The sequence below is a fragment of the Myotis nattereri genome (assembly GCF_964212035.1).
Source record: "Myotis nattereri genome assembly, chromosome: X".
In the NCBI taxonomy this organism is placed as follows: domain Eukaryota; kingdom Metazoa; phylum Chordata; class Mammalia; order Chiroptera; family Vespertilionidae; genus Myotis; species Myotis nattereri.
In genome coordinates, this window is record NC_138078.1 from 124,998,966 (window position 1) to 125,024,196 (window position 25,231).

The 25,231-nt window shown below is 37.9% G+C and overlaps 1 protein-coding gene across 1 annotated transcript in view; it reads right to left on the bottom strand.

The window, feature by feature from the left end:
* The window catches only part of ARHGEF6 (Rac/Cdc42 guanine nucleotide exchange factor 6), a 125,168-nt gene that overhangs the window by 29,941 nt on the left and 69,996 nt on the right, over positions 1-25,231 (bottom strand). The window contains exons 7-10 of the mRNA XM_081115150.1: positions 24,263-24,357; positions 19,948-20,043; positions 18,320-18,442; positions 1,162-1,300 (exon numbers count right to left, since the gene is read on the bottom strand). Of these exons, the coding sequence (XP_080971276.1) occupies positions 1,162-1,300; positions 18,320-18,442; positions 19,948-20,043; positions 24,263-24,357 (453 nt within the window). The remainder of the gene's footprint in view (positions 1-1,161; positions 1,301-18,319; positions 18,443-19,947; positions 20,044-24,262; positions 24,358-25,231) is intronic.

Genomic DNA, 25,231 nt, shown 5'->3' on the forward strand with positions numbered 1-25,231 from the left:
TTTTTTTTTTTTAGAGATAATCAAACCCTTTAAAACCTCAAACCTTTCCCCAGACACAGGAAGAGCAAGTAGGGTGAATGCAGCCTCCCCTAGCAGGCTCTCCTTTCCCACCCACACCTCAAAACCCCATGTTCATGAGCAGCTCAAGAAGCTATCCCTGTTATTTGTTTTTTAATAAAAGTGCCTGGGCTCTTGGTAAAAAAATAAAAATCAATTATCAGGCCTCACTGAAATCTTAATATTTAGAAAACATATGGCTATGTTATAGCTGTGGCAAGTTAATTGTAAGTTTATAAACAAAAATGTGAGGGGACCTTGATGTAGATGTATAGATGCAAAGAGAGATAAACTAATATTGGACCCATTTATTAATCTTTAAGGAAATACAAGAATCTTCCATTATAATCCAAAGTCAGGCAGCTGAATGACCACAGAGATCAAGAGATAAATATTCCTGTCTATATCCCACAATAAGGTTGTTCATATACCAGAACATAAGATTTCCTGGATGATTTTGATTGAACCACCATCTACAGATGAGAGGGCAGAAGAAAACCTAAGTCAACAAGTTAGCAGAGACTTGAGGGAAGCAACAGGACCAAGGCTGGGAGGGGAAAAGGAGAAAGAAGAATGATCATGAATATTTAATAGTAAAGGGTGGATAACATAAGTTCATGGTGATTATAGTTTATAACATTGTATTGTATACTTTTGCTAAGAGAGTAGATATGAAGAGTTCTCAGTATAAAAAATGGTAACTATGTGAGATGATGGATGTGTTCATTAACTTGATTGTGGTGATCATTCCCTGACATTTGTGCATATTGAATCATCACATTATACACCTTAAGAAAATCATGTTGTATACCCCAATATACACAATTTTTATTTGTCAATTATACTTCAATAAAGCTGGAAAAAATAAGTAAAAATGCATAAAGAGTAAAGAATATTCTGAAGGGGGGAAATACCCCCTTTTTGCTGCACAAAAAGAAAAACCAAAAGTCTGGGAAGAGGGGAGATTGGATCAAGTAAATTTGGAAACTACGGCTTTTTCTGAATTCTGCAATAAGGTTAAGTTTGAAGGCAGACTGACAGCTTCCTCTAAGAGCAGAGCCCCATAATTTGTGCATGAGCTTTAAAAAGCTCACCTTCCCTTACCTCCATATGCCGTTCCAACTCTTGCAAGAGAGTAACATACTTTTCCAGTCTCATGAATGGTTTGCTGAGGCTTGTTGTTAAAATGAGGATACCTGGGCTGGATGCACCTTGATTTTCCATAAATTGCTCCAGTTCATCACTACCAAAATGACAAATACAAATTTGTTACTGCTTAATCTTTCATGAAAAAAATTAACTGAACATTATTTAACGTATTTCACATAACATAGAACAAAATAAAATTTTGTTTCACTGGACTAAATGCTGTCCCTTTCATTTTAACTTAATCCAATAAAACTTTATTCAGTTCCTCTATGCAATTAGCAATGCACAGAGTGCTGGGGCTACAGTGGTAAGCCAGACATTCATGAACCCTGGCTTCATTTACTCATCCAACAATTACTGCATCTACTAAGCAACAGGCTCCATTCTCTGTTGGGAATACCACAATGAACAAAACAGAAATCCCTACCTATAAGGAGACTGCATTCATGGGAATAGGGCATACAGTCTATCAGATGACCTTGATATCAGGTTTTAAAAGCTATTTGCTTGTCGCTTCAAACATCCTAGCTATTGGCTGGTCAGATGCCAAGGGTAGCAACTCACCAAGTGCTCCCTATCACCGGAGCACCCACTTGTATTGTTCCAGAATCAAGTACTAAATTCTGATAGCAGCATGTTTGTATGACTAACTATAAAGTCACTTAGCCTAGGATCTGAAACCAGTATAGCAAGCTACCCAAACAACTTGGTTAAAAATAAAGGAGAGTGTATTAATAGTTTATTAACTATGTCCTGTAAATATCTATTCTCAGCTTGTGCTTTCTCTGCCCTTTAAGCACCCTGTGGATTGTCTTCACCAACAGGATATTGAGTCCCAAGGCTGCAAAATCATTTTAATATACATTTACACAAAATATAATTAAGAATACCTACTGCCTAACTAAACCATATTTTGAAACTTTTGTCTATCACTTGATCCCTTTACCTCTTTGCATGCCCAAGCATATCCTATCAGTCACAAGTCTTCTTGTATCTGTTTATTCCTTTCCATTCCCACTGCCACTGCCTCAGTTCAGGCTTTCTCATCTTATCTGGTTCACTTCAATAACCCAAGTGATCTTCTAGGCTTTTTCACTTCTGAACTATTCTGAATACCACCATTTTAATCCCGTTGCTTTCCTACTTGAGAACCTCTGATTGCCTATGAGATCATGTCTTATTTTTTTTTTTAGACGCCTACTGGCCTCACCAATCTTTTTCATCACTCTCCAACAGAAACCCTGAACAACTTATTCTCCCTAGGACACATCTTATCCAGTGGTCCCCAACTGTGATGCATTGCAATAAGTTGTGAAATGTGTTCAATGAAACTTATCATTATTAAATACTAGGAGGATTGAGAATGGGGTGGGTTACAGGTTATCCCTATTAACAGACATTCTCCTTCTATGATTTTTTTTTTAAGCAGGAGGGAAAAGGATGGAGATTCAGCTAATGTCTCAGCTTCCTTGAGTATCACATATGTGCCAGAGGGGGAAAAGGACTAAGAATTGCTGCCTTAAGGAAAGCTAAATCACATCTGAGTGGTCACATTTAATGATTAATGTTATTTTAGCAGTTTTTGCAATCTTGCTCCAAAAGCAGCTGAAGGGAGTGAAGTGCCCAAAACTTGGAGTCATAAAACAGATTTGCTGTGGGCACACAGTGCAAGATACAGATCTTGTAACATAGAAACCCACACCAGAAGCCTATATGATCATATTAACCAATGTCACCCCAGTAAATTTAATAATAAAAAATTTAAAAATAATAATAATGGATTTTCAACTAAAACAAAACAAACAAAAAACAGATCTGGTGACCCTGGATCAGTGACCTAGCCTCAGATGACTCATCTGTAAAATAGAAATAAAACCTACTTCCTACTACAATTATTAAGATTAAATACTTGGGGCTTGTAAGGCTACTATTTCATGCTAAGATCATTGCATACATTGGTTCTTATTTAATTCTAGAGGCCCGATGCATGAAATTGGTGCAAGAGTAGGCCTTCCTTCCCCTGCTTCCGGCACCGGCTTCCCTCTGGCACCTGGGACCCGGGCTTCCCTCGCTTTGGTGTAATGATATAAAGGGTGGGCAGAAGTCCTGGCTTCGTCTGGAAGGTCATCTGGAAGGATGTCTGGTCTAATTAGCATATTACACTTTTATTATTATAGATTCACAACATTTCAACACAGGTGTTATCCTCATTTTACAGATGAGAAACTTGAGTCTCAAGAAGAATGAGTAACAGAATGTGCATGGCTAAGTTGGGGTTCATACTCAAATGTGAAGTTAAAGCCGCAGGTCTTTCCATAACACCACACTGCCTCTGTATAGGAAAGTATTTTATAAATTTTAAAGCAGTCACTAGATGCATTTTTATTACTATTATTATTATTCCAAGGCAAATACCTTGCTAAAATAGCATCTTTAAAGCCGAAACCAGTTTGGCTCAGTGGATAGAGCGTCGGCCTGCGGACTGAAAGGTCCCAGGTTCGATTCCGGTCAAGGGCATGTACCTGGGTTGCGGGCACATCCCCAGTGGGAGATGTGCAGGAGGCAGCTGGTCGATGTTTCTCTCTCATCGATGTTTCTAACTCTCTATCTCTCTCCTTTCCTCTCTGTAAAAACTCAATAAAATATATTTTAAAAAAAAATAGCATCTTTAAAAACTACATTTTTGCAGAAACCGGTTTGGCTCAGTGGATAGAGCGTTGGCCTGCGGACTGAGAGGTCCCAGGTTCGATTCCGGTCAAGGGCATGTACCTGGGTTGCGGGCATATCCCCAGTAGGAGATGTGCAGGAGGCAGCTGATCGATGATTCTCTCTCATCGATGTTTCTAACTCTCTATCTCTCTCCCTTCCTCTCTGTAAAAAATCAATAAAATATATTAAAAAAATAAATAAATAAAAATAAAAACTACATTTTTAATTGAAATCCAATTGATGTTTAATTTCCAACCAAAAGCATAAAGTGCACAAAGAGGTTTAAAAATTCATGAAATATAAAATATAATTAGGAAAATAACTGGAACTTGGGGAGTGCATTTGAGTAGAAGTGTAATTTAGAGAAAATCACTTTCCTAATTTCTTTTCAATTTACTAAACAAGTCTTACTTTTTTCTTTCCATGACTAAGTAACCACCCATATTCTCAACATTCTACTCTAACTAATACAAGTGATACAACACTTAAAAGCAAATGCTAATGTGTTCGCTGTTATTGTTTCCCATGCAGCATTTTAACTTCTAGACTTATTAAATATTATAAAAAAGCTTTCAAAGTTTTTAGTATAATATGAGAACACTGGTTATTGGAAATAAAACACATTTTACTACTGTAATTGAAAAATAAAATTTTAAAGAGGAAAGAACATTATACTAGTACAACAAAAGAACAAAACTATCACATAAAGCAATTGTCTGTTATGATAAATAGATTATAAAATGTATATTTTCATTTAGCCAAATAAATTTAATATACAAATTAACATACACAAAAATCAATACAGGTTAAGACAAAAGTAGGTATACAGTTGTGAGTACAGGATACACAGAGTTTATTCTTGTATTATTATTTATTAATTATTATTTATTAATTATTGTATTATTTTCTATATGAACAACTGTAAATCTACTTTTGTCCACCCTGTATATCATTACACCAAAGAACAATCTGTCTATAAATGCAGTTTTTAATTTTATACAGCTTGTTTGAACAATCTGTCTATAAATGCAGTTTTTAATTTTATACAGCTTGTTTGAAAATGTGAGTTAAGACTTTCTTTTCAAGCTTAATATGTTATATATATATATATATATATATATATATATATATATATATATGATATGACACAACAGAAGCATTTCTCAATGTATAAACTTTGTTTGAAACTCAACATACATTTATCTCATAAAATTCATGGTGGATGAGGTTCTGGTATGTTCTGGGTTGGGCTGGAAAGCTCAAGAAAACTATCTCACATTGTAATATAACTACAGAGCTTAACCATATCATGTACCTGTGTTTTTGTGGAACCTCTGCATAAGATTGCTACTTTGAATAGTGATAACTCTACCTAGAACAGCTAGAAAAAGATCAGATATTTATTTCCTCTCCATACCAGCCTTTCATGGGAATCACTGTGGCCTAGAAAGGGGAGGTGAGACATGAGGATCTGGGAGGCCCTGGCCTCTAGCCAGTGGAAAATTTCAAGGATGCCGCTCAGTTGGGTTGGGTAGTTATCTATTATCCTTTTTTCATTTATCCAGTCTCAGAGACTAGGCTGTCTGCTGCTTTTTTTGTCCCCACCACATTTTGTTTGTGTCCAGTCTCACTTTCTCCTTTCCCTGGATGCTCAAAGACAGAAACAGAACAGAATCTAATCTGATTTTTTTCCTATGCTCCTTGTCCCCAAAGCAAAGACACAATTCTTTGGGTTTTTCCTAAAGTCTTCACTGCTGACAACAGTGATAACAGAGACTTAATAAAACTAACAAGAGGAAAAGTACACTGTGGTTTTTATGGTAGTTCCTGCAATAGAGACAGAAGTAAGGTCCAGATCTGTCTTAGCACCAAATCTCTTCTCCTCTCTATTAACTCCGGGTTCCTCTCCCTCACGCAAAGAATGGACATCATACTGAAGCATGGGAAGAAAGTGGGTATTTTTGTAAGGGAGAAACATAAGCTACAGCAGCAAGCCAGAGGGGAGAGAAAGGGGAAATCCCAAAAGACCTCACCCAGGGGATAGTAAAAGACTGGGGCAGCTATTCAAATATATGTAAATCTGTGAACACACCAAGGCTGGAGTCTGCTTATATATCCAAATTCAGATGATACATTACTGCATTTTTTACAAGGTACCAACAGGCAATCATAGTGTTTATTAAGGCTGCATGTTTTCTCATTGCCAACTGCCACACTAATTTCTGGTATGATATTGCCACCTGCAGGCCAAAAGGATTCAGTTCAACTGACTGGTCTGCTCAGGCTAGGAGTGATTTTCCTGCTTGTAAATATCTTACAATTCATCAGGAAAGGAACAGAAATCCATCAATGTCCTTATTTCATCTGCAACCTTCCGCTAACACAGGATTTCTATCTGAATTTTATGCAAATTTTATTCAGCTATGCTTTTCCTCTAGTATGTCAGCATAAATTAAAGATGCATATAAAGTAGCTGAGATAATATTAGAAGCACATCTGAGGAAAATCCCAAGTATTATAATTGAATTTTCACCCCTTACATGTAAATAAACCAGTAAGATAAAAATTCAATTCTAGAGGACTCCAGTGAATCTTCTTCCATTTCTAGGGATAGTATAAATCTCAAAAAAAAAATCACTAAGCAAAATCAAGCAAACAGCATAAAATAATTCCTCCAAAAGTTGTGAATCTTTAAATTAACAAATGTAACACACTTTAAATCATAAAGTTAGAAGAAATATCTATTATTATTTATAAAATTAGATTCATAATATAGGTAAATTCAGTCAGTAACATTTTAGCACACAGAGCTACCACAGAAAGTTCTCTAAATACTACAAAAGGCTGTTGTTTGAGGTACACCATTTCTTCCTGATATTTATCCAGAATGCTGTTCCCAGACTAAAAGGAAAAGAATTGTAGGTATCTCTTTTTGTTGTCATTAAGAAATCTGTCCTTATACATACAGGATGTTTATGTACCCATCACAGGAAAAACGCCCTTGAATCATTTTTTTCTTTATTGAAGATAGGTTGTAATATATGCAAACATTCTTGGAAATGATAAAAACAAATTCAGGACTGTGGTTCCTTCTGATGAGGGAGGGGGAAACAGGACATATTGGAAAGTATACACAGGACTCCAATTGCAGCTATAATTAAGCTGAATGCTTTGTGTACTTGAAATATCGCATTTTTTCAAAAAAATAATTAGAAGCTGTTAGAAGATGAATAAAGTAGAAATGGGGAGTTACAACAACTACCTTGTGCTTTATGCTGTAGACTTCGTATACATTATTTCATTTGATCCTCATACCAACCCTACAAGGTAGGTGATTTTATCCTCATTTTACAAATGAGGAAACTACAGATTAGAAGTAACAAAACTTCTAGGTGGCAGAACTGTAAACTGAAACAATATTAAAGTGGTAAAAAAATTACACTGAGATCAAGGAGTGGCACAAAGGAGCTTAAAAGGAAATGGTAAGGAGTTTTACTTTCAGCATGGTGGCATGAGATGCTCCATGGACCTTTCCCAGTGAAACAAGCATAGCTGGTGGAAACCACAAAAGCAACAGTTTTAAGTCTCTAGAAATTGTCTTAATGGCATATGATACATGAAAAAACACTTATTCAAGAAAAATATTCTAAAACTCAGAACAGGGAGAGTTCAGGCATTTGAGCCATGACCTGCTATCTCCCACTCTCCTTTCTTTTCAGCTCAGCTTGACACAAGCTCCAATCCAGGCAAGTGTGGCCAAGACAGGCCTCTCTCTCCCCTCAGCTCCCAATTCAAGGATAAAATATCTCACTAGCACATCTCATCAGCTTCAATTCTGAGTTGAAGAAGCTAAATTCCTGGCAAGTGTGGATTTAAAAAAAAAAAAAAGAAAGAAACAGGAATGTGTGATCCATACACAGGTTGGGATGGAGAAGACAACAGAAATGATCTGTGAATGTGACAAAATGTCAGATTTAATAAAGACTTCAAAGTATTAATTATAATGTGTTCCAAGAAAAAAGGAAACCATGCTTAAAGAATTAAAGGAAGCTATGACAATGTTTTATCAAATAGAGAATATCAGTAGTGAGAAATTATTTGAAAGCACCAAATAGAAATTCTGGAGTTAAAATGTACAATAACTGAATTTTAAAATTTCACTAGAGGTTCTCAATGATAGATCTCAACTAAGAAAGAATCAATGAACCTAAAGATAGAATGACAGAGATAATACAATCTGAGAAAAAAATAATAGAAAAATGAATGAGCTTCAGAGAAATGTGGGACATCGTTAAGCACAACAACATATGCATGATGAGAGTACCAAAAGGAGAGGAAATAGATAAGTAGAAAAAATAGTTGAATAAATGATTAAAAATTTCCAAAACTTGAGAAAAAATATCAATATACACATCCAAGAAGCTCAATGAATTCCAAGTAGAATAAATGCAAAGAGACCCACAGACAGAAAAATTATAGTAAAAATGCTGAAAGACAGACAAAAAGAAAATCTTGAAAAAGAGAAAGAGGAAAAACAACTCGTCATGGGCTAGGGAAGCTGAATAAGATTAATAACTAATTTTTATCAGAATTAATGGAGGTCAGAAAGCAGCGGAATGACATACTCACAGAGTCATGAAAACACTAAGCTACTAACCAATAATTCTGTATCCATTCAAAGTATCTTGCAAAAAATTTGGAATGAAAACAATCTCAGATAATAAAAAATTGAGAGAATTCTTTGCTAGAAGATCCACCTTACAAGAAATACTCAACTTACAGCATAAAAACAAGTAAATTCAGATGTTAACACAAATCGACATATAAAAACATAGAATACCAGTAAAGGTAATCATGTAATTATGAAAGGTAATTATGCAATTATAAATACATATTTCTCCTTCTTCTCTTAACTGATATAAAAACAATATTATAAAGTAATATTATATAATTGTACTGTTGGACCTATAGCATATAGAAATGTAATATATTTTATAAAGGCAGTACAATGGAGGTGGTTGGGAGCAAAGTTCTATCGGAATAAGGATATGATACCAGATAGTAACTCAAATCCACAAGAAGAAATGATGATAAACAAATAACAAATAAGAATGTTAATAAAACAAATGCCATAAATATATCCTTGCTCTCCTTTTTTCTCCCAGTTTCATTCGTAGATATAAAATTATATTAAACAATCATAACTATGTATTATTGTGCTTGTAATAGCATATATAACAATAATAGCACAAAAAGGAAAGAGGAGACAGCTATACTAGTAGTAACATTTGTATATCTCACTAGAATTACATTAGTGTAAACATGAATTAGATTTTAACAAGTTAATATACATATGGAAAGCCTCAAAACAACCACTAAATTTTTTTTAATTAACAGAATTTTTGCAGCTCTGACATGTAAAGAGCTTAAAAGTCATCCTTACTGTCTTCGTAATAAGAAAAAAACACTGAACAAACTAAAAATTGTTTGTTTGTTTTTAGATCCAGTGAGAATTGAAATTACAAGAAAATCACCACCCTCAAATCTGCAAAGACAGGCAAATACGGAGAATTAGAGCTGAAATCAGTTTCCCTCAGAAGAAGCCACTGGAGATGATAATTGATAGGAAAACACAAATGGTAATTTTGATGAATTGCAAGAGTCTGAATGTTAACTAGCTTGACAGTTAAAAACTCCCAGGAACCCAGCCTTGGGGACCCCAACACTTTTGTGGGTTCTGCATCTCAGGTTCTCATGGTAAAAATCTAAGAAAAATCCCCTTGTGGTTCAGAGAGGGAGAGAGAAAAGCAACCGCTGTGAAAAGCTCCTAGAACATTCTCCATAATAAAAGCTTGCTCTCCAAGAGAATCTAGCTTGGGGTCAGCTCCAACCCTCTCTCATCTTCCTGTCATAAGTGAGAGGAGAAAAAGAAAAGGCTAAGGAATATTTCTAAAGGTCAAAGTTCAGGAACCCAGGTCCATTAAAAATGAAATTTATTCATAACATTATAGCCTGCATCCCCTCTAGCACACCTTGCCACCACATCAACAGGACTCCAGTATAATAACAGGAGAGAGAGCTAAAGACTCAGACTCTATTTTAAAAGGAGTTCTTAGAAACACAAAGATAGAGAGACAAAAACAACAAGGAAATTCAAAGAAACTGAAGCCCAGTACTTACAAAATGCACAGGTAACAAAAGAAAAAAATAAACAAATTGGACTATTCAAACTAAAAAGCTTCTGCATAGCAAAGGAAACCAACAAAATGAAAAGGTGGCCTATTAATGAGAGAAAATACTTGCAAATCACAAATCTGATTCATACAACTCAATAGCAAAGAAACAATCAGATTAACAAATGGTCAAAGGAACTGAAAAGACATCTTTCCAAAGAAGACATACAAATCACCAACAGGTACACAAAAAGGCGTTCAACATCACTAATCAGCAGGAAAATACAAATTGAAACCACAATAAGCTATCACCTCGCATATGTTAGAATGGCTATCATAAAAAATACAAGAGATAACAAGTATTGGGGAGGATGTGGAGAAAAGGGAACCCTTGTGCATTGTTGGTGAAAATGTAAATTGGTGCAGAAACTACAGAAAATAGTATGGAAGTTCCTCAAAATATTAAAGATATTACTACCATATGATTTAGTAATTCCATTTCTGGGTATTTATCCAAAGGAAACAAAATCACTATCTGGAAGAGATATCTGCATCCCCATGTTTATAGCACCATTATTTACAACTAGAGGCCTGATGCACGAAATTCATGCACTGTGGGGGGGGGGGGGTCCCTCAGCCCAGCCTGCACTCTCTCCAATCTGGGACCTCTCAGGGGATGTCCGACTGCTGGTTTAAGCCCAATCCCACAGGCAGTCAGACATCCCTCTCAATCCGGGACCACTGGCTCCCAAAGGCTTGCCTGCCTGCCTGCCTGACTGCCCTAACCGCTTCTGCCTGCCAGCCTGATCACCCCCTAACCACTCCCCTGCCAGCCTGATCAATGCCTAACTGCTCCCCTGCCGGCCTGGTGGCCCCCAACTGCCCTCCCCTGCCAGCCTGGTTGCCCCTAACTACCCTCCCCTGCCAGCCTGGTCACCCCTAACTGCCCTCCCCTACAGGCCTGGTCACCCCCAAATGCCCTCCCCTGCTGGTCTGACAGCCCACAACTGCCCTCCCCTGCTGGCCATCTTGTGGCTGTGGGTGCCGCCATCTTTGAGGGTGTGGCAGCCAATTAGCATATTCGTTCCTTATTGGCTGTGGGTGCCGCCATCTTTGAGGGCATAGTAGTAAATCAGCATACTCCCTCCTTATTGGCTGTGGGTGCTGCCATTTTTGAGGGCAGGACAGTCAATTAGCATATTCCCTCCTTATTGGCTGTGCGTGCCACCATCTTGTGATGGTGTGAGGGTCAATTAGCATATTCCCTCTTTATTAGATAGAATAACTACGCACAAAATATATGGAAACAACCAAAGTGTCCATCAATAGATGAATGGGTAAAGAACATGTGATTAAATAGATGATAGATAGATGATAGATGATAGATAGATAGATAGATAGATAGATAGATAGATAGAGTGAAATACTACTCAGCTATAAAAAAAGAGGAAACATTGCCATTTGCAACAACATGGATGTATCTTGAGAGTATTATGCTAAGTGAAATAAGTCAAATGAAAAAGAACAAAAGCTGTGCAATTTCACTCATATGTGGAAAATAAAACTAAAAAAGAAACAAACCAACAAAACAAAAGCAAACATATAGATACAGACAACAGATTGATGGTGACCAGAATTGAAGAAGGCGGGGGAGGGCAAAATGGGTAAAGGTTAGTATATGGTGACAGATGGAAACTAGACTTTTGGTGGTAAGCACACTACAGTGTATACAGATACCAAATTATAGTATTCACAGATAATAGAGTAGTGAAGGCCTGGAAGAGGCTGGTGCGGAGTGGAAGAGGTCAATGGGGCAAACAAACAAACAAAGGGGACTTCTGTAATATTTTCAACAATAAGAAAAAAGAAAAAAATTATAGTATTGTCCACCTGAAACTCATATAATGTTATTAACTAATATTATCTCAATTGTAAAAAAAGAAACAAAAACTACAGGCCAATATCCTGAGTAATATAGATGCAAAAATCCTCAACAAAACACTAGCAAACCAAATTCAACAGCATATTAAAAGGATTATACACCATGACCAAATGAGATTTATCCCTAGGATGCAAGTAATAGTTCAACACATGAAAATCAATCAATGTTATACACCACATTAAAGAGACAAAGGATAAAAATCACACAGTCATTCCAATAGATGTAGAAAGGGCATTTGACAAGATTTAGCACTCTTTTTTATTAAGAAAACACTCAACTAATTAGGAATAGAAAGAAATTACATCAACATTAAAAGGGCATAGATGAAAAGCATGCAGTTCACATCATACTCAATTGTGAAAAACTGAAAGCTTTCCCTATAAGATTCAGAACAAGGTATGGATGTCCACTATTGCAACTTCAATTCAACATAATACTGGAAGTCCTAGCTAGAGCGATTTGACACAAAAATAATTTAAAGTCATCTAAATAGAAAAGGAAGTGAAATGATCTCTGTTTACAGATCACATGATTTTATATGTAGAAAACACTAAGTAATCCAGATCTTAGCTATTGTAAATAACACTTCTATGAATATAGGGGTGCATACATTCTTTCTGATTGGTGCTTTGGGTTTCTTTGGCTATATTCCTAGAAGTCAGATTACTGGACAAATGGAAGTTCCATATTTAATATTTTAAGGAAACTCCATACTGTTTTCCATAATGGCTGCACCAGTCTGCATTCCCACCAGCAGTGTACTAGAGTCCCCTTTTCTCCACATCCTTGCCAGCACTTGTCATTTTTTGATCTGTTGATAGTAGCCATTCTGACAGGTGAGAGCTGATATACTTCATTGTTGTTTTAATTTGCATCTCTCTGATGATTACTGACTTTGAGCATTTTTTCATACATCTCTTGGCCATCTGTATATCCACTTTGGAGAAGTCTCTATTTAGGTCCTTTGCCCATTTTTTAACTGGGTTGTTTATCTTCCTTTTGTTAGGTTGTATGTGTTCCTTACATTAACTCCTTATCAAATATATCATTGCCAAATATGTTCTCGCATACAGTGGGCTCCCTTTAATTTTGTTGATGGTTTCTTTTGCTGTGCAGGAGCTCTTTATTTTGATGTAGTCCCAGCTGTTTATTTTCTACTTGGTTTCCTTTGCCTGTATCGGTAAAGATATTGCTACAACAAATGTCCGCTATTTTGCTGCCTATAGCTTCTTCTAAGATTTTTATGGTTTCCCATCTTATATTTAAGTCCTTTATCCATTTTGAGTTTATTTTTGTGTATGGTGTAAGTTAGTGGTCTAGTTTCATTTTTTTGCATGTAACTGTCCAATTTTCCCAACACCATTTATTGAAGAGACTATCTTGACTCCATTGTATACTCTTGCCCCCTTTGTCAAATATTAATTGGCTTGGGTTGATTTCTGGGTTCTCTGTTCTGTTCCATTCATCTATATGCCTGTTCTTGTTCCAATACCAGACTGTTTTGACTACAGTGGCTTTGTAGTATAACTTGAAACCTGGTATAGACTTTTAAATCATGTGCCTGGCACATAGTCAATGTTATTATTAGCTAACTAGAGGCCCGGTGCACGAAATTTGTGCACGGATGGGGAGTTCCCTCAGCCCAGCCTGCACCCTCTCCAATTAGGGATCAGGCCTAAACCGGCAGTTGGGCATCCATCTCACAGTCTGGGACCACTGGCTCCTAACTACTCACCTGCCTGCCTGCCTAATCACCCCTAACTGCCTCTGCCTGTCAGCCTGATCACCCCTAACTGCCCTCCCCTGCCAGCCTGGTTGCCCCCAACTGCCCTCCCCTGCTGGCCTGATCTCACCCCCAACTGCCCTCCTCTGCTGGCCAATTTGGTTCTGATTGGTCAGTTTCTATGCCAGTCAGTGTCAGAAGCTCCGCCTCCTAGGCAGCCATTGGTTTTTCACAGCACCCACATTTGGTTCTGATTGGTCAGATCCTATGCCAGTAAGCATCTCTGGGCCTATCTCTGGGCCTGATCAGAGAGGCGGAGCTGAACAGTAGCCCCTGCAGAGGCCAAGAGAGAAAGAAAGGCCTGGCTGCTGGCGAAGCACGGAAAGAAAGAGGGAGAGAAAGAGAGAGGCAAGTACTGATCAACAGCTGCCACTGAAGCTACGGATCAGACCCTGCCTCTCTCTCTGGGTCTCAGCCCCCTGGGCAGTCAGTGCTGGGTCACCAGGCTGCAGCGGGACAATCAGTGCTGGGTCGCCACAGCAACCCAGTGCTGACTGAAGGACTTCCGGGTCAGTCAGCCTTCGGTCATGATTGGTCGTTACAACCCTGGCCTTTTATATATTAGGTTATGAGCTTTAAGCACTTGCCTAAATAACCCAGAGTCATGGCTTCTCTTTCTATAAATTCAACTTCCATATTTACTATTCCATAAGAATTCATAACTTTGATCAGGAGAATAAAATGTACCTTCAAATAGGAACTACTGAATTCTACATTAAAAATGTCCTTACATAACAGCTCTATGAAGTCAATAAAGCTCCTTACAAATCAGAAAAAAACACACACAAAATTACTGCCACTTCTGAGGGTCGGTATCAACTAGTGTTCTAGCCTGGCTCTAGGAGTTCAAGTTTGGGTCAGGCTAAGAGAAGAATATTCTTTTGTGTTTGTTTGTTTGTTTTTAACTAAATTTTTATTGTTCAGACTATTACAGTTGCTCCTCTTTTTTCTCCCCATACCTCCCCTCCACCCAGTTCCCACCCCACGCTCTGCCTTTACCCGCCCCCCCCCCCCACTGTCCTCATCCATAGGTGTATGATTTTTTTCCAGTCTCTTCCTGCACCCCCCACACCCGAGAATAGTCAGTCCACTCCCTTTCTATGCCCCTCATTCTATTATATTCACCAGCTTATTCTGTTCATCAGATTATTTATTCACTTGATTTTTAGATTCACTTGTTGATAGATGTGTATTTGTTGTTCATAATTTGTATCTTTACCTTTTTCTTCTTCTTCCTCTTCTTAAAGGATACCCTTCAGCATTTCATATAAAACTGGTTTGGTGGTGATGAACTCCTTTAGCTTTTTCTTATCTGTGAAGCTCTTTATCTGACCTTCAATTCTGAATGATAGCTTTGCTGGGTAAAGTAATCTTGGTTGTAGGTTCTTGGCATTCATCACTTTGAATATTTCTTGCCACTCCCTTCTGGCCTGCATAGTTTCTGTTGAGAAATCAGCTGACAGTCATATGGGTACTTCCTTGTAGGTAACTGACTTTTTTTCTCTTGCTTCTTTTAAGATTCTCTCTTTGTCTTTTGCTCTTGTCATTTTAATTATGATGTGTCCTGGTGTGGTCCTCTTTGGATTCCTTTTGTTTGGGGTTCTCTGTGCTTCCTGGACTTGTAAGTCTATTTCTTTCACCAGGTGGGGGAAGTTTTCTGTCATTATTTCTTCAAATAGGTTTTCAATATCTTGCTCTCTCTCTTCTTCTGGCACCCCCATAATTTGGATGTTGGTACACTTGAAGTTGTCCCAGAGGCTCCTTACACTATCTTCATATTTTTGGATTCTTTTTTCTTTTTGTTTTTCCTGTTGGGTGTTTCTTGCTTCTTCGTATTTCAAATCTTTGACTTGATTCTTGCGATCCTCTAGTCTGCTTTTGGAACTCTGTATAATATTCTTTATTTCAGTCAGTGTATGCTTAATTTCTAGTTTGTCCTTTTTCATAACCTCGAGGGTCTCACTAGATTTATTGAGGGTCTCACTACATTTATTAGCAGTTTCTAGAAAGTTCTTGAAAAATCTTATAACCGTGGCTTTTAACTCTATATCCAGAAGTTTGCTGTCTCCATTTCTGTCATTTGTGACCTGTTTCTTTGTCTCCGCATTTGTTATGCTTCCCTGTATTGATAGAGTGGCTTTGTGTGCTAGGTATCTTATAGGGCCCAGTGGCTCAGCCTCCCCAATTACCTGGGGTGGACACTCTTGGTGCATCCCTTTGTGGGTTTTGTGCACAGTCTTGTTGTAGTTAAGCCTTGATTGTTGTTGGTATCACTGGGAAGAATTGACCTCCAGGCCAATTGTCTGTGAGAATCAGCTGTGTCTACAGTGGGAGAACTTCTGTGCTGAAGACACCCTTATGGGGCAAGACTTGCTTCAGTGGGGCTTTGGTGCTCCCTGAGTCTGCCCCCTGAGTGTGTCGCTTATGGATCTGAGGAGTTGTAATCTGGATGGTCCCAATCTCACCACTGGGTACACTGGCTCTTGGATCTCTAAGGAGGTGCTAATTTAGCCTCTGTCTGAGGCTACCCAGCAGGAGTTATGGAGAGATCTTCAGATTCCTCTTCTTTGTTTAGGGTTTGGAGGTGCCCAGATGAGGCCCAGCTGTGAAGCAATGCAAGCTGCTGTGAGGCCTTGGGTCTTCTTTTGGAAGTTCTGGGTCTCTCTGACCCAGCTGCAGTTTGTTAGGTAATTTTCAGATTGCAAAGGGCCAGGCCTTTCATATGCAAAAGCCTCTGCAAACAGCTTCGGTGGGGCGGGGTCTCAGGGGATCAACCGGGTGGAGCAAGCAACTATTGCTGCTCCTCAGCCCTACCCTAAGAGGCCCTGCATCTCAGTGTCCAGTAATCGCTGCAAGCACCTCTGAGAGAAAGCTGCCCTCAAGGTCCGACTGATGCCAGACAGTCCAGTTTCTGGGTATGGGTCTGGGTCCCCAGAGACTCACCCGGAACTGGAGTTCAGAGCAGTTGGGAGCTTGAGACTCCCTCCCGATTGAAAAAGACAACCATGTCCTCAGTTGCCAGCCCTTTCCATGTGCGCCTCCATACCTCTGCACTTTACTCCCGCACCTCCTCTGAGTCTCAGTGTGCTTTTCTCTTTCCGTCTAGTTTTAGAATTTCCACTCAGCCAGCCTTCCTTTGGTTCTGGTTGATGTCCGTTTTGTCTTTTAGTTGTATTTTTGAAGTTGTTGTGTGAGGCAGCTATTTCCGGTGTTTACATATGCCGCCATCTTGATTTCTCTGAGAAGAATATTCTTTTCATTATTGAGCAGTCTCCAGAATCTGTGTCCATTATGAATCTAGTCTCCAGGTTAAGTCCTAAGAGCCTGTGTGTGTTGTTCTTGCTACTGTCCCACCCATATTTCTAGCACATGATTTAAAAGTTAAAGCTGCATCTTTAAGCCTATCATACAGTGTTCTCTCCCAGATAAATGTCTCAGCAAATGTGTCAGGGATAGGTAATCAGAGGGTAAAGGAAGGTAGAAGATTTATCCTAGTTCCTTGCAAGAACTCTTAAAGGAGACACTACTATTCTGTTGTTCTCCTTGGAATCAGAAACATTTATATTCAGTGTATAATTATTATAAGCCCTTTGCTTAAAGTACCTGCCACAAAGTTCACAGTGTTAGTTTCCTTCCACTTTTCCATGTTAATAGCTGCCTTTTAGCCATAACCCTGTCTGAGACTTCCCCTACCAGAAAATAGAAAATTGAAAGAGATTAACCTAAGTGGTTTAGCTACTTGCCAGCATCCCAGATAAAACATTCACTGGGGCAGGGAAAGGCTAACCCATTGGATCTAAATAGAATTTTACTTCAGGAACACCTTCTCCAATCTTCCCCTCACCCCACACTGAGTTGATACCATGTTGCAAATTCTCACTGCATCTTTTTAATTACCCTTTAGTATACAACATGTTTACAATATTTAATTTCATGCCTGCATTTCCGTCAAGATTCTATGCTCCATGAAGAGAGGGACCTTCTCTTCCTTGTTCACTGCTTTATCCCCACCAGCTAGTACAGGATCTTGCACATATTAGGTGCTCAGTAGATTATTTGTTGAATTGATAAACACTCAATACAGTGGGGCCTTGACTTATGAGTGTCCCGACTAACGAGTTTTTCAAGATACGAGCCGTCTCTTGGCCGATCTTTTGCTTTGAGTTGCGAGCTAAAATTCGGGTTACGAGCCAGTTTCAAATACCCCACCACTAGTTGGCGTAGCGAACGTCACAGTGAACGCCACAACATCAGCCCAGCATCACGTGTCTCACTCGTTCACTTTTTGATTTGACATACGAGTAATTTGAGTTACGAGCTCCGTCACAGAACAAATTAAACTCGTAAGTCAAGGCCCCACTGTACATGTAACAGTGAATCAATTCCTGGCATGATGAATGGGAATAATTAAGAGTTCTACAGGAGAACTTAGATTTCCAAATGAGATGGTTCTAGGAAAGGGTCTCACTGTAAAACAGTTTTTTTGGGAAAATGTTAATGATTTACCTGTGTTGGGTGAGTACATTTACAGCTGAAGGATGATTCGCACAGTAAGCCAAATACATGGATTTAAAATGAGGCATGAGGTTCAGTAGACAACCTCCTACTTTGTGTTGGTTTTCTGGAAATCTGTAGGTAAAACAGGTGGAACATAATGTAAAACAGAAAACAGGGGAGAAAGGAAGATGATTCAAATTAATACCAGGAACATGCAAACATTTCGAATTCTGCCAAAGTTAAAGGAGAAACTATATTACAACCATTTTATCCATGAAACACAAATTCTTGACTGCTGCTGTAACTCTAATCACCAAACATAGGCCAATACATAGGGTCAGATACTTATTTAGAAACAGTAGGTAGGGTTTTCTTCTAAAATGCTTGTTCAAATTATAATATTCAAATTTTACTGGCCATACTAAAAATACTCTTAGCTAATTTAGATGAAGGTCAAGTATAAACAAAACTAATAAAATCCAAAAAGAAGTATTACATAGTCTTGGTGGCCTGGTGCTTGCTAGGCAGGGTGGCCTCAGGATTTTTAAAATTACAAACCACCTGCTTTCATTTATGGAAAAATCAGACAAATACCAGGAAGAAAAAAAGTACTCAGGATTCCACCATTCAGAGATACCTATGATAACAATTTTGTCATATTCATTGGACTTTCTCCTACATGTTTCTCTGTAAAATGGAAAATAAAGATCACAAATCTAGTTTGTAATCTGCTCTTCTCACTTAGTGAACATCTTTCTATATGAATAATCTGGATCCTTATCTGCATTTGGAATGGCTCCTCAGATCTCTTTAGTGTGGGCTTTTACCATTGCCTTCCCTAGACAACCATCTGTGTCCCATAAAGAAATAGGTGGGGGGTGGGGGTGGCCGGGCAGAGGTCAATGGATGAAAAAGGAGATATATGTAATACTATATGTAATACTTTAAACAATAAAGAATTTTTTTAAAAAAATAAGAAATCAATTACTATTAAATAAATAAAATTTTAAAAAAAGAAACAGATAATAGCCCCAATTTCCCTATAGATGATGAAAGTCACCAACTTTTCCAAAATACACTGCTTGGAAAATTAATCCTTCTACAGAAATATGTTGCCTGACAATCATTATAGTTCATTTTGTAGTATGAAGTTGAATACTTCAACAATCTAGCTAGCCATCAAATATGTGTTTTGGTTCACAGAAAGATACTTTTCCTTTCTCCACTTTTCATCTCTTTCAACTATTAGTATAATAGACATGATACCAGGAGTAATTAAAAGAGAAAAACAAGTTTGTGAAACCGAATGAATAATCTGAATAACTTTTCCAAGTAATTTACAATGTACAAAAGAAAATACCTAATCTATGTCAAAGGCTTCATCCATAGTTAATTGAGACCTTATTTCTCTCTTATACTGACCAGAAACAGTAAACTTATATGATTTTAAAATAAAGACAAAAATACAAGTGATTTGACATTGTACAACCACCTGGTGCATCCCCTCTGCTCTGGGACAATATCAAGTTGTATTAAAAGCATAGATATAAAGTACCCCTGTCTAAGACAAAAATTAAAAGGAAAATAAAACAAAAACAATGTTGCTAGCTATCCTTATGGCAATATGTGACACTTACTTTGAACATTCTTCTAAGGCTTGGCAGAGTGTCTGCTGAAATGTGCATACTTCCTCAAAGTTCCCCAATAAAGATGTAAACTCCACAGTACTCAGACTGAAAAAAACAACAACATATACATATACATATATATATATATGTGGTGTCAGTGAATAGAACTTGACTCTAGTTATTTCTCTCTAGTCCAGTGAGCTGATAATTTGTTAGGAAGTAGCATATGAGTCAAGGGAAGCAATCCATATATTTTAACTTTTTTTTATTTATGCCAACTCCAGTTTTAAGCAACTTTCTAAAGCTTCTTTCCTTGATTTCTCTTTTCTATAATAAGAATAATGATCCTAAAGAAAACAAGTGTTTATAAGGTATTTTATGTATTTATCAGGAATTTTACAAAATGAGTAAATTAATAACAAGTACTGAATATCTAAGTATCTACAGAGAACAGATTGGTGTTTGTCACATATGAGGGGTAGGGGTTGACAAAATGGGTGAAGTCAAAAGGTATAAACTTCCAGTTATAAAATAAATGTGATGGAGATGCAATGCACAGCATGGTGACTATAGTTAATAATACTGCACTGCATATTTGAAAGCTGTTAAGAGGGTGGATCTTAGTAGTTCTCATCACAAGAAAAAAAATTTCTGTAACTATATAGGGTGATGGCTGTTAACTAGACTTATTGTGGCAATCATTTCACGATATAAACATATATCAATCAAATCATTATGCTGTACACCTGAAACTAATGCAATGATATATGTCAATTATACCTCAATAAAAACATCTTAGCATCTAAACATGTAAAATACATCATAGGTGGAGATAAATGTAAAAAAAAATGAGTACTCTCTTCTAGAGGAGCTGGGAAAGTAATTGAAAGGTATTATATATGCTAATATAATGCACAGGGGGAAAAGAAAAATCCAGTTTCTCCTATATTAAAATGCACATAAATCAACTAAAAAAATTCTATATGAGAGGAAGTAGGAGGAAAGAAAATAGCACTGATTTCTTTCTTTGTTTTTGGAGTGGAATGGAGTCAAACAAAAACAAACTGAACAATTTTGGCCAGGGCCTCTATATTAAAATTTTTCTCATTCATTCTTCCCCTATCAAAACAGAAACAGAATCACAGATACACAGAACAGACTGATAGCTGCCAGAGGGGAGAGGGGTTGGGGGACTGGGTGAAAAAGATGAAGGGATTGAGAAGTACAGATTGATAGTTACAAAATAGTCACAGGGATATCAATCACAGTATAGAAAATATAGTCAATAATCTATACTAATAAAATGGTAATATGCTAATTACACCAGACATCTTCTGGGCAACCTTCCAGATGTCCTTCTAGACAAAGCCACGGTGGTGGGGCTGAGGCAGAGGCAGTTAGGGGCGATCAGGCCGGCAGGGGAGAGCAATTAGGGGGATCAGGCTGACAGGGGAGAGCAGTTAGTTAGGGGGATCAGGCTGGCAGTTAGGGCAATCAATCTGGCAGGGGAGAGCAGTTAGGGGGATCAGGCCGGCAGGGGAGAACAGTTAGGGGCAATCAGGCAAGCAGGCAGAGTGGTTAGGGGCAATCAGGCAGGCAGGCAAGTGAGTGGTTAGGAGCCAGCGGTCCTGCATTTCAAGAGGGATTTCCGACTGCCAGTTTAAGCCTGATCCTGCAGGCATCCCCCAAGGGGTCCCAGATTGCAGAGGATTCAGGGTGGGCTGAGGGACACCCCCCCACACACATGAATTTTGTGCACTGGGCCTCTAGTATTGTAATAACTATGTATGGTGCCAGGTGGGTACTGGAAATATCTAGCCACCATGCACATTTGAAACTAATACAAAATAATATTGAATGTAAACTGTAATTGAAAAAAATACTAGTAGGTGATAACAACAAGAGCTAACAACACTCATATAGCACTTAACACTTATGCAAGCATTTTACAAATAATAACTCATTTGAACCTTACAATAACTTTATGATGTAGGTACTATTGTTTCTATCTTACATGTAAGGAAACCCAGGCACAGGAAGGTTATGCAAATCACCCCAAGTCACAAAGCCAGTAAATAGTGAAGTCAAAATTTGAATCAAAACATGCATGCATATAAGCATAAGTGATGGATGTGGACAACAGGGGGTGAGGGTGAGGGCAGGACTGGGGGGATGAGGGGACAATGGGGGGATAAGGACACATTTGTAATACTTAATCAATAAAAAAATACATAATTTAAAAAATAAATTTAAAAAAAATTCTAGCTTCAGAGCCCATACTCCTAACCACTTTTTGGAAGAAAACTTTGCTGAAGATTTACTTAAAAGGCCAGTATCTGCCACATGTCCTTTCTCCTTAGTATAGTAATACTAAGGGAATATTTCCAAGAGAGTAATTTTTTTAAAATATATTTTATTGATTTTTTACAGAGAGGAAGGGAGAGGGATAGAGAGTTAGAAACATCAATGAGAGAGAAACATCGATTAGCTGCCTCCTGCACACACCCCACTGGGGATGTGCCCACAACCAAGATACATGCCCTTGACTGGAATCGAACCTAGGACCCTTGCATCCGCAGACCAACGCTCTATCCACTGAGCCAAACCGGTTAGGGCCAAGAGAGTAATTTTTGCTGACAAAGAAAAGGAAGACCCCCAACAAATGTTACCAATAACCCCTAGAGTATAAAAAGCTCCCAGTTCCTCTACTCTAATGTCTTCCTGAACCGAGCTGGAAAACCCCTTTTATAGGTGTCGAAAGTGAAACCTTCAGCCAGCTTCCCTGGTTGTTACTCTCTCACAGCCCCAAAGAACTTGACTGGCCTTATTTGGCCCCTTTAGGATCAGACAATTAATAATCTGGTTTGGCTCAAATCATTCTGGGGTCTCCAAGACAGAACCAATGGAAATTTACTATAACTGCATTTTGAATTTATTTGGGAACAGTTCAGTTCTGACTCAGGTCTCTCACCTCCTCTAACCTGGCTCTTTTCCTTTCCTTTCCTCGTACTGTTTCTTGACTACTAATCAGTCACTACTTCATTTGAAATCTTACGATCTCCCCTCCCAGGGTTACCACTTCAGTGTCCCTCTTCTCCTCTGCCTGTCACCTCAAAAGGCACATTTCACTCGGTGGCAGGAGACAAAATGATCCAATCTGGCCACTGACTGGTTGTGTGATGGGTACAGCAGAAAGCCTTTATGGACTTCAGTTTTCTTATTTATTTAGTGGGGACAGTCATTTATTCCAGGGCACTAGACCCAGTGATTCATTGAGGTTCCATTCAGCTCTAAGAACCATGATTCATAGAACACTTCATGTTTTACATAATAATGACAAAAGACATTTTATTGATTATGTTTAAACTCTTACAAAACACAGGAATACAAAGTCCTTTCATACTGAAGTAAGATTCGCATAGTGCCAAGAAAATAACCAAGTGCAAAATTTAGCAAGACATTATGCCTAAGCAAACATGATTTGGAAAAAAAAAGAAAAGTGAAATATATTAAACTTATTCAAGCCTGAAGTCAATAGTTTAGGCAACTGTCTAACAAAATAAACTCTTACTCAAGTAAAAGAGGAGGCTTTTGTTTTCCATTATATGAACCAACTGCTAAATTTTCTATTTGACTTATAGATCATAATCTGTAGTAAAGATTAATAAATTAACATAAAAATACAAACAAATGCAGTGAGGCACTATTTGTTAAATATGTTATTCCTACAAGCACACAAAAAATGAATGGCCAATATTTTTCATTTGTGAAAATTAAGTTTTCAATTCAGGCCTCAGACAGTCACCTCAGGTTTCTAAGACCAGAATAAGTTCAGAACATTTTATTAAAAAAAACATTTTTGCATCCCTTTATCATTCACTTTTGCCTGGGTAAAATACTGCTTTGAATTGTTCTTATGAACATTCATAAAATGCCACACTTTTTCCACTCTCGGTGCATGGGAAAGAATTTCCGCCCTGGCAAGCAAACGTCAGAGTGAACAAAAGAATTTTCAGTTTATGCGCTTTCTGGATAAAAACACCAACAAGGTCTTTTTCTGTGATGTAAAACCAGATGTATCGCTTAAAACATATAGCATAAAAATTGTGAGACAGAAATGCAGATCTACTCATCCCTTCCACAGTCAGAAGAGAAAGAAAACCACGCTCTTTTCTGTTGCCTTGATCATGTTCTTAGCAACCTGTGATCTGTGGAAATTCTTCTAAAGGGCAATATCAATTATTCAGTGACATGAGAGCAATGACTCCATATTGCTGATGTTATCTTGCTTTATTTAGTGAGCGGTTTCAAATATAAATCTTACTTGTTATTGGACTGCAGGGGTCTTAAGTAAGTAACAAGAAGAGACTGAAGTTCTTTAGCATAATCTTTTTCAGTGTCTAGTATGTTCTGTAACACCTGTGGAGAAACAAAGATCAAGGCATTATAATTGTCAGGACAGTCAGTCCAAGATAAAATTAGAACTTTAGATCTTTTAATCAAATTACTAGATCAACATCCCATTTACTCAGGCTAGCAGTGTAAGTAAAAGCACAAAGTCTGAATGCACTTTGTTTCATTCTAGCAAACTACTTTTAAAATTGCATCACAAGAAAAGTCTCAGTTAGCTAACAAAGGATCATCATTCCCATTTTATGTATGGAAAAATTGAGACCAGCTACCTTAATCCATAGAGCAGGTCGTTGAATAATGTTATTTTGTTCAACATAATTTTATTACAATGTTAATGAGATGCTGTAGGAATCTAACTCTCGTTGATATCAATTAGTCCAGTGGTCGCCAACCAGTGCTCCATGGACCACTGGTGGTCTGTGAGGCCCGAAAGGTTGGAAACTGCTGATAGTCTATGGCAGTGGTCGGCAAACTGCGGCTCGCGAGCCACATGCGACTCTTTGGCCCCTTGAGTGTGGCTCTTCCTAAGCCATAGGAGTACCCTAATTAAGTTAATAACAATGTACCTACCTATATAGTTTAAGTTTAAAAAATTTGGCTCTCAAAAGAAATTTCAATCGTTGTACTGTTGATATTTGGCTCTGTTGACTAATGAGTTTGCCGACCACTGGTCTATGGTAAAATTCGTTTTGTTATACATCATTTCACTTAAAGTCATAGAACCTCTCGACGGTGTTGTGAGGAATTACTCTAGAGATTCAATCAATATCAAGATAATATAACAATAACTGATGTCAAACATCACAAACGATTTTTTAAGTTATGTTTTTGATAAGACCCTTAGGGAACAAAATCTGAGGACACTGAATTTTCAAACAGG